Source organism: Peromyscus eremicus, chromosome 9 (assembly GCF_949786415.1).
Source record: "Peromyscus eremicus chromosome 9, PerEre_H2_v1, whole genome shotgun sequence".
NCBI classification, from domain to species: Eukaryota; Metazoa; Chordata; class Mammalia; order Rodentia; family Cricetidae; genus Peromyscus; species Peromyscus eremicus.
In genome coordinates this window covers 55079008-55088450 of record NC_081425.1, presented here as the reverse complement: position 1 = coordinate 55088450, position 9443 = coordinate 55079008, and the positions used below count along the sequence as shown (strand labels likewise).

The window sequence follows — 9443 nt, the reverse complement described above, 5'->3', positions numbered from 1 at the left end:
CTACCACAGCCATCCCTTCGCAAGTGGGAAACAGACCTTGAGATGGTAAGTCACGTGACTGAAGCACCATAAAGTAGGGTCTGATCCTGAACAGTGTTATTAATCCCAGGGAACAAACCCTAATACAGTCTGCTACTGTTCCCTTGGTGTTCAAGAATATTTGTTGAACTAAGCCCCAACCCACACAGACCACAAAAATTTTCCTCTACTAAAACAACCCTCAAGGGGAAAGGTGAGTTGGTCAAACATTAACATGGAGATTTGGAGCCTGAAGTTAGAGGCCCAGTCTCCAAGCTCAGCTCCGCTCTTCCCAAGCTCTGAATAAAAGAAGAGATGAAGGCTGCTGCCCAGGCTGCCTCCTGAGGAGGGTAAGAAATTCCCACAGGGTGGCAAGAGCCTTCTCCGCCCTCCAGAGGGCTAGTTTTCTGCTGCTCTGTTAGCACCTGTAGACCGGGGAGCTCCCCAGTGACGTGGGTCTGTCTGACTTCAAGGTTTTGAAGGATGGCAGAGCAACAGCTTGAATGCCAAGGCCACCCTGAGGAGGATGGTATGGGCACAGCTGGATGCATGCATGCATGGAAAGTTCTGGAACAGAACTAACTGAATTGCTTCCTCTTTTGGCCAGGCTCAAAGGTTAACAAAAACAACATTCTGCTCTGGTCCCCAAAGCAGAATGCTGGAGTGAAACTGTACACTTCATGAGCATGCATTAGCCTCACCCTTCGGGGATGACCAGAGGTTTGAGAAGGAATAGAGACTTCGGTGCTGTGGGAGAGCTGGCTCGTGACTCCACCCCAGCTGTGGTCTGTCAAAAGGCTGACCCCTCCCTCTGCCCAGGTGAGTCTATGATGTTTTACACTTTGGACAGGAAGGCCACGATACAAAGTCATGTGAATGTTTGCCTTACCTGACTCCTTATTAGCATATGGGTCATTAGCAGAATGACCAGTAAAATACACAAAATTCGCTGTCTACCATGTCCCCCCTTTTCAGACACTGTACCCACTGTGCCCATGCTACATGGAAGCAGTGGCACCAGGAAAGGTGTTCGGTGTTGAAGTTGAACGCTCAGCCACCTCACAAGTGTGCCTGGATAACAAAGGACCACGGGTTCAGTCACCACCTACAGGGTCTCCTCAAAAAATAACTCAACGCCAACGCTGACCAAATTCTAGTTGCGTATTTCAACAGGGAATAGTGGTGCACACCTGTGATTCCAGAACTCAGGAGGGGGAAGCAGGAGGGTTGGAAACTCATGGTCATCCGAAGCTACACAGTGAGTTCCGGGCCAGCCTGGGCTACATGTCTGAAAATACCAAAATGATACTTCTGCTACTACTACTACTACTACTACTACTACTACTACTACTACTACTACTACTAAATAAAAGGCAATTTCTCCAAACAGCCAGGAGAGGGCAGGCTCACAAAAATTAATAGCCTAGCAACTGGTCAAATGGAGCCCCAGAAAGCTCCAAAGAACAGGGGCCAGAAATCACAGGGTATGTCGGGAGGCCATCTTTGGGGCAGGCTAACTGAGTAGCCATTGAGCAATTCCTTCCAGAGCTTGTACCCAGTCACCCACCACTGAAAACATCCCACAGCCCCTACTGATCCATGTGGATCACACAGTGAAGTGGGAACAGCTGTACAGACCAAACCAGACAGAGGCAAAGGCAGAGGGGGAGGGGAGCACCAGCGGGGACGGAAAAGAGAGATAAATGGAGATATGCGAGCTGGAAAGACACACAAGAAGGGAGATAGGAATCCCTTTGGCAATGTTCACTTCGCATCAGGCTAAGGTTCCCATCAGTCCGTGCCCTGCTTGATGGCTCTACACGCTGGGCTAACTCCTAAGCATAAAGCATGCGGTGTGGTTAGCCAGACTTAGCAGCTGACAAGGGAGCTGCTTATTCATAATGTACAAGGTGCTCCACGGAACATCCTCAAGGGAAAGTGCTGGAAGCTACACTTAGTGGATTAGTTTCCAGGACTTGTCTCAGCTTCACTCAGAAGGCATCCACAGTACACTGGCAGGGAGTAACTTGAGGTGGCTAAACAATATGTGTCCCGCACAAGACTCTGACTGTCCCCCAGTAGAAATCCCCCCCACAGGATGGAGGGAAGACACATTTTGTACAATAGCATTTCCCAGAGGGGATCTGTAGCCAGTGAAAAGTGATGTAACCTATGTATTGTAGGCGTGGTTGTCTGTGCTTCACCCCTGAAGCACCGCCCCTAGAAGGCAGCAGGTAACTGCTAGGTACCTGCCCCCTCCCGGGGCGTGGCTGAGACGGGGACCCCTTAAGACCTGAGATGCGTACGTGCTCGCTTTCTTGGCTACCTTATGATCCTGGATGCTGGATTGCAGACCAAGTCAGAGTTCAGAGAGCTAGCTGCCTTGGACTGCACCTCAACTCTCCTGGATTCTGTAACCGATCCCTTGGTTAGTTGTAAGATGGCCCCAAAGAAACCCCTTTTGACTCTCAGATAAACTACGTGGAACTGCCTCGCTGGTTGACACTTTAATGTGTGTAACTAGTCTGTTTACACAGGACCATGTTGAAAAATCAACTTGTAGAGAGGGGGGCTCCCTGCCCACATGGCCTTGGCTTTAACTAGATACAAACAAGGCCACGGACATGGAACAAAGAGAGGAAACTAGAGCTCCCCGCTCCGCTGGGCTACAATTAGGTTAATGTTGGGACGTGATCAAAGTGGCCCAGTTGGCATGGGGGTCGGAAAAAAGAGACTCCTCAGTGCGCAGGCTCCTTCCTTCCACCTGCCCACAGTATGTCCGCAAGGCCCACACAGCTCACCCTTCTTCCGTGCCTGGGCGATGACGTCAGCCGCGCTTTTGCTCATCACTTTGGTGACATACAGGGGGCAGTTGGTCTGATTGGCAATGGTGACGGAGCGGTTAACAGCTTCAGCCTCGACCTACGGGAGGACAGACAGACAAGCATGAAAACCCAGCCCACCCTCCGGCCCACCTTTGTCCTCACTCACCAACAGAGACAGATGCGTTCCCGCAAGGTTCTTTTCCAAGTGGCACCCAGGACATAGATCCTCAGGCCCCGCCTAGACTCACACTAGTAACTCTGGAAGAGAACCTAGCCATGTGGGTTGTAACCACCCTGCGGGATTATTGGCAGGAAACAAAGAATTCTGAAGAGATACTTGGGTCACTCCCTTTAGTTTTCAAACTACTGAAACAATGGTCCCTAAGAAATTAGAATTTCCTGAGAAATTTTATGACGGGAGAAGGAAAAGGCTGAGGCTGGGTGCCTGCCAGAAGAGGAACTTGTCCCCAGGGAAGACAGTTCATACAGTTCTGACTTGACAGAACACCTTCGAGATGCCGCAGCCAAGACAACGATGGTTGGGAGGGACCATACCACGATCGGGACTGCCTGGCTATGCATACTTCTTGTCTTCTATTTAAAAGCTGTTATATATATTTTTTTTTAACTATGTGTCCATCTGTGTGTAGGTCTGTGTACATGAGTTCTGGTGCCTGTGGAGACCGGAGGCTTTGGATCTACCCAAAGTACAGGCAGTCGTGAGCTGCCTGACGTGGGTGCTGAGACCCAAATTCAGGTCCCTTGCAAGAGCAGTGTGAGCTCGGGTGCATTCTTAGCTGTATCGCCACTAAAGTTCTAGGCTGGCCAGGAACTCCTGATCCTGCCTCCTCGCCTCTTCATCATAGCCCACCAAGTATACCACCATGACCAGCGGCCTACTGCTTAAACCGAAACTTCGTCAGACCTCTGAAGATGAGCTTACGGATCTCTGTTCCTCTTCCTAGTGTGACAACACTGAACTGCTTCCTTTCTCTGCTTCTCATCAACAGCTTATTTCTCTAACTCATCTACTGAGATGACAGTCAAGCCAAGCTTGTCAGGGCGGCCAGCGCCCAGGCTTTGCCCCTAACTCTGGTAACAATTTCACTTGCTCACGTTGGAGAAGCACCATACATTCACAGCCCCTGGCTGATCTCAATGTGGCTATTTACTCTCACGATCCTGAGTGAGGACATTCAATATTTGTGACTCTGGAACCGAGTCTGCCAGATAACTTGTGAGCCCAGCCAGCATCACCCACAAAACAAAACAAGCTTCACAGGGCTCGGGAATGAAGTAGGCAGCAGCCTGCTCTCCAAGAGTGTGACTGGTCAGCCACAGCCTGGTACGACCTTCAGCACAGATGAAGAGCCACCCAAGTCAAGCATCTGGCTCTTTATATCTGATCCTCAGGGAATGGAATTTCAGATCCCATGTCATGTCTGCTGAACGCCCAACCAGGAAAGCTGCTTTGTATGGAGGTACACGTTATGTACAACAATGTGTGTTCATTGTGACCGATGAAACCTATTCAAAGCAGATCCCAAAAGACCACTACCAAATCCTAAGGAGACACTGTGGTGTAAACTCTGGCAGGTGAGAAGGGGGGGGTGGTCTTATTCTTTCTCTACCCATCATGCCCCATTCCTAACATCCTCAAAGCAGAGGTGGTGCCCACTAGACGCTCAAAACTCGTTGCTGCACAAATGAATGGTTTCATCTTATTAATGTAACTTTAAAGGCCAGGCTGTCACTTCTCCCAGGAGAGAGCTGCACTCCTCCCTGAGTTGACTTGGCTAATCCTGTTTCCACTGGGGCATGCAGGGCTGGGGTCTGTTGCAGCTCTAAGTGCTCATTCCAGTGAGAGAGACCAAGCCTCATTCACACTCAGCTTCTGGGCATAAAACTATGTGAAGAGAGTCCACAGATCTACAGGAAAGCACACGGCTTCAAAAACACTCACCCAACACTCAAATGCTTCCCATTCCAGGGATGGCTGAAGGGAGCCTCCCTCTGGCTCCCTGGCCTCCTTCCCCTCCCGGGAGCCTCCTGCTGGGCCGCCAGCTCAGATGTCTCTAGTGTGAAGTGTGAATGAAGAGGACTCCAAGATGCTCAACACTTTGCCGGGATGCCAGAAACAGCCCTATTGATGTCCCAGCACAGACCCTTCACAAAGGGACAGACACACTATAAATAATGACTGGGTCTACAGGCCTGCCCTCAGTAAAGTGGGGTGTGCAGTGGCTCTAATTAAGAGGCCAAATGGGACCGGCTTCCACTAAAACTAGTGAAGAAAAATCCTGGTCCCAGGGGTCTGTCTGGATTTGCATACACACTGTGAATGGAATTCAGACTCCATCTGGCCCCACAGAGTGGCCTGAAATTGGACAGAGGCCAAACTAAAATGCTAGCTCTCTAGAAGAAGAGGGTATTTAAACCTCGCTCTCCACCATCCCATCAAAACACTCCAGCCCCTGAACCGCAGCAGATACTGCTGTATGTGCACTGGGCCCTGACGGAAGTCTCTTTACATCTTCTGGAAAGGATATAACAGCTTAAAAATAAAACCTCTTCTCATTCTAGGGATCTCAGACATCTGGGAGGTTATCTGTGTGATGTCATAGATGGACCAGCACAAACACCACAGGGAAATGACCTATCCAGGGACCCATAGCAGAGTCCAGATACCGCAGTCTCTGGACAGTCCCTCCCACCTTGGCAACCTGCACAACTCAGGCCTAGCTGGGAAGGTGTCTCTGTGATGGTTTCACTGTACACATCTGAGTGGCCACTTTCTTCACAGGCCCCAGGCTCTGACAGCTGTCCCTTGCTGGTAGCCAGTCACATTCTAGCCTACATATACACTTCCTGTCTGCCTCTCTGTCACCAGCTCATTGACAGTCCCTCTCAGAGAGGCCCATTCCCTGGCTCAGCTCACTGCCACACAGGGCCAGGCACTGGTGTGATCGGAACACAGGCTTGTCACACTGAACCACCTCCCACGGGCGATCCCTAGAGTCCTGCGTTCTTAAAAAGTCTCCCTTTTTCCATCTTCTTAGCTAAAAACCAGGGGAAATCCCACTGAGCTGGCCACCTGGTGGGCTGCAAAGAGAAGCATATGGTGGCAGGAAGGTGTTCTGTAAAGCTCAAATGCAAGCTGGCCATCATGGCACCTGCCATGGAAGAGATCCTGACACTGCACAAAAGTGAAATCGTTATTTAACGTTGTGTCCTGTGTGCTGCTGGCGGTTTCTTCTGAAGTGGGCTATACTGCAAGTCCACTCAGAATGGCTCCGTGTTTGATTCTCCCTGCCGCCCCCTCAGAGTTGAACACACAACAGACTCAGCTTGGCACACTGAACACTCCCTGAAGGAACAGCAAGAGTGGAGGGCCCGGAGTCCTGACTATTCTGCCACTCCCTCCCTCCCTCCTTCCTGCCATCCCCTGTATCCGCACCTCTAAAGTCCTTATATCTGGCCTCACCTCACAGGACTGTCATGGGGTGAAATTACTCAGGGCATCATCAGGCTCAGAGCCTGGCATAAGTTGGGCACCTCCAAATCAGCTGAAAAGCCTCCTCCCACCATACCACGCTCCTAGACCCGCTGGCCCTCGGGGGATGTCTGTCACTGGCCCCGGGGTATTTTGCAATTCTGTATGACAATGGCCTAAGACAGGCCCCCTATGCTGGGCCACAGATGAATGGATTGAAGCTTTCTGTTTAAAGGCTCAACCACAACGGGGGCTCCCTGATAGCGATCTCCTTCATGGAGACCCACGGGCATCCTTCCTGTTTCCGTGCTTTGTTCTGGCAAGCTCTGGGATCTGATGGCCCCAGCTCCTTCACAGACCACTTACCAAACATCCTCCTCTGGTCTGGTCTGTTTCTGGAAGGGATACCTTAAATGTTGAGCCTCCATCCATCCAGGCCCCTGAGAGTCTCCTCTTAACCTCTACCACATCTTTACCATCTAGAATGTTCCTTGCAGAACTCCCCCATCATCCTCTTCCCTCAGAGTTGTCAGATGGATGTTAGACTGACCTTCACCCTTACTGAAGGACCAGCCTCCGTGTGGTGGTTTGAAAGAAAAATGGTCCCCAAAGGGAGTGGCACTATTCGGAGGTGTGGCCTTGTTGGAGGAAGTGTGTCACTGTGGGAGCAGGCTTTGAGGTCTCTTTTGTTCAAGTGTGGCTTTCAGTTGACTTCCTGCACACTGCCATGCTCCCTGTCATGATGATAATGGACTGGACCTCTGAAACCGTAAGCAAGCCAGCCCCAATCAAATGTTTTCTTTACAAGAAGTTGCCTTGCTCATGGTGTCTCTTCACAGCAATAAGGACCCTAACTACGACACTCTGTAAAGTAATGTAAGGTTAAAACTCTAGTGATAAAAACTCCATCTCCCACAACATGATAGCTGCAGCCTCTGACTTACAGACTCCATTGTCTAGTGTGGTAACTTGGTGCTTTACAGTCTGGGTTAATCCTGCTCACAGTTTTCAATTGGTTCTGACCACTAGTACCCACTGAGCGTACTGCACTGGATAAGGGCTCCTCATGTGTGTTTCAGAGATATAAAAGGGCTCTGTGATTCCATCATATGTTTGGGGGCCTGACCACATTGCTGGTGGGTATGCCCATGCGCACACATACACTCATTTCTCTGAAAGACCAGTGTGCATCCAAAGAGCCCCACTTTTAATGGGTAATGGGGGGGGCGGTTTCTGTGCTCTGCACAGAGTCCAAGAGACACCAAGTCACACATCCCGCTCCCAGATGTTCACCTCCTCTGGTCGGCTCAGCACATGTCCCTCGGGGCCTGTGATGCCCAGATCCAGGATCCTCTGCTGTTCCTGTAATGTGCAGAAAAAGCCAAGTGGTCAGAGGAGGTGGGTTTCAGTTGGCTGACAGCTAGAGACTGGAGCAAAACGTTCCCTAGCAAGAAGTACAGTGGGCCCTGCTGGATCCACAGTGTCATCCCAGACCTCAGAAACAAAGGGGTCACTCCACTAATCCCAGTCCCACTTGAGCAAGACGGCTCCCACTAGAGCAGTGGTTCTCAACCTGTGGTCTTGACCCTTTTGGGGGTCAATGGATGTCTTGCACATCAGATATTTGCATTATGATTCATAACAGTGGCAAAATTATAGTTATGAAGTAGCAGTGAAATAATTTTATGGTTGGGGGTCACCACAACATGAAGAACTGTATTAAAGGGTCATAGCATTAGGAAGGTTGAGAACCTTCCCTGGGAAAGCTACAAGTAGAGACACACTCCTGGCCCACAGCAGAGTATATAATGATGCCCAGGTGTAACCAGGGTGTTCCTTGACTTATCCAGAACAGCTCCATTGCTGTGCCAAGGGAAAGGGCCTTTCTAGAATGGGAACGAGCCACATGCCCTAAGAACACTAGCAGGATCTCACTGACTGAGCCCCAGTACCAGAACACCAGGCCCTCTGGATTCCCACACCGGTGTTCAGCTCCCAAAGCTGTCCTACATTCTTGGGCTTGCTTTCTGCAAGATGAAAAAAAATGTGAGAGGAAGAGTCCCATACCTCTGCAATGATGTCACCATTCTCTGCATGGACTTGAGCTATGGCACCAATATCCCGGATGACGCTTAGCACCTCATAGATCTGAAGAAGAAGAAGAGGGCAAGCTCAGAGACCAGAACCTGAATCTTCCAGGTCAAAGGAAACCCCCTTGGTGGGGGAGAAATGGCATCCAGGCTCCTCTGGTAGGCCGGGCTTAGCCATATTCTCAAGGGGACCGCGTCAGGCCACTCTGCCATTCACAGAGGCAGCCCAACCAAAAGGACAGGAGTGAGGTGTGAGAAGCAGAGGAGGACAGCTCTGCACAGGTGTGATGAGGGGCCCTCAATACCACCTCCAGGCCACATGGTATCCTGAGTAGAGGTTACAAGGTTGGATTCCAGAGTCTGGCAGAGCATGACCCCATCAAAGGCCAATTCCGTCAGAAACCATATCTGCCAGCCATGGCCCATTAATCTATGGGCAGGCTATATACACATGGAAGAATGTTTCCCCAGATGGCAGCGGTGACCAGACCAAACAGAACATCAGGAGCCTTCTCAGAAAGGCTGACTTTCTTACCTGGGAATCCGTCAGCTGGAATCGATCTTTGAAAGCCATGTACACGAGGAAGGAGTTTACACCTAGTGACAGACAAAGAGAGGTAGACACGTGAGTTTTAATAGATACACCTAAACTAAACAATCTAGAAGACAGCGACAGTGCTGTTCACACATGGGCGTGAGCCCGTGCATATCTGTGTGGGAGGAGGGGGGTGTAGAGGAAGCAGAAGAAGAGAAAAAGAGGTGGGAGATGCCGTGGGAACAACAAAACAGCTGTGCAGCCACACGCCTGTCATCCCAGCTACTTGGAAAGCTGAAACAGGGGGATCACACTTTCAAGACCTCTCTAGGCTTCAGAGTGAGTTCAAGGCAACGTTGGAAGCTTAGAGAGACCCTGTCTCAAAAAACCAAAACTCCAAAGGGCTGGCACACAGCTCAGCAGTAGAGGGCTGGACTCGCATAGATGAAGCCCTGGGTTTAATCTTCAGCATCACAGAGTGA

General features: G+C 50.5%; 1 protein-coding gene across 1 annotated transcript in view; it reads right to left on the bottom strand.

The window, feature by feature from the left end:
* The window catches only part of Dpysl2 (dihydropyrimidinase like 2), a 62479-nt gene that overhangs the window by 14187 nt on the left and 38849 nt on the right, over positions 1–9443 (bottom strand). Inside the window, exons 5-8 of the mRNA XM_059273426.1 lie at positions 8962–9023; positions 8404–8484; positions 7630–7698; positions 2820–2940 (exon numbers count right to left, since the gene is read on the bottom strand). Of these exons, the coding sequence (XP_059129409.1) occupies positions 2820–2940; positions 7630–7698; positions 8404–8484; positions 8962–9023 (333 nt within the window). The remainder of the gene's footprint in view (positions 1–2819; positions 2941–7629; positions 7699–8403; positions 8485–8961; positions 9024–9443) is intronic.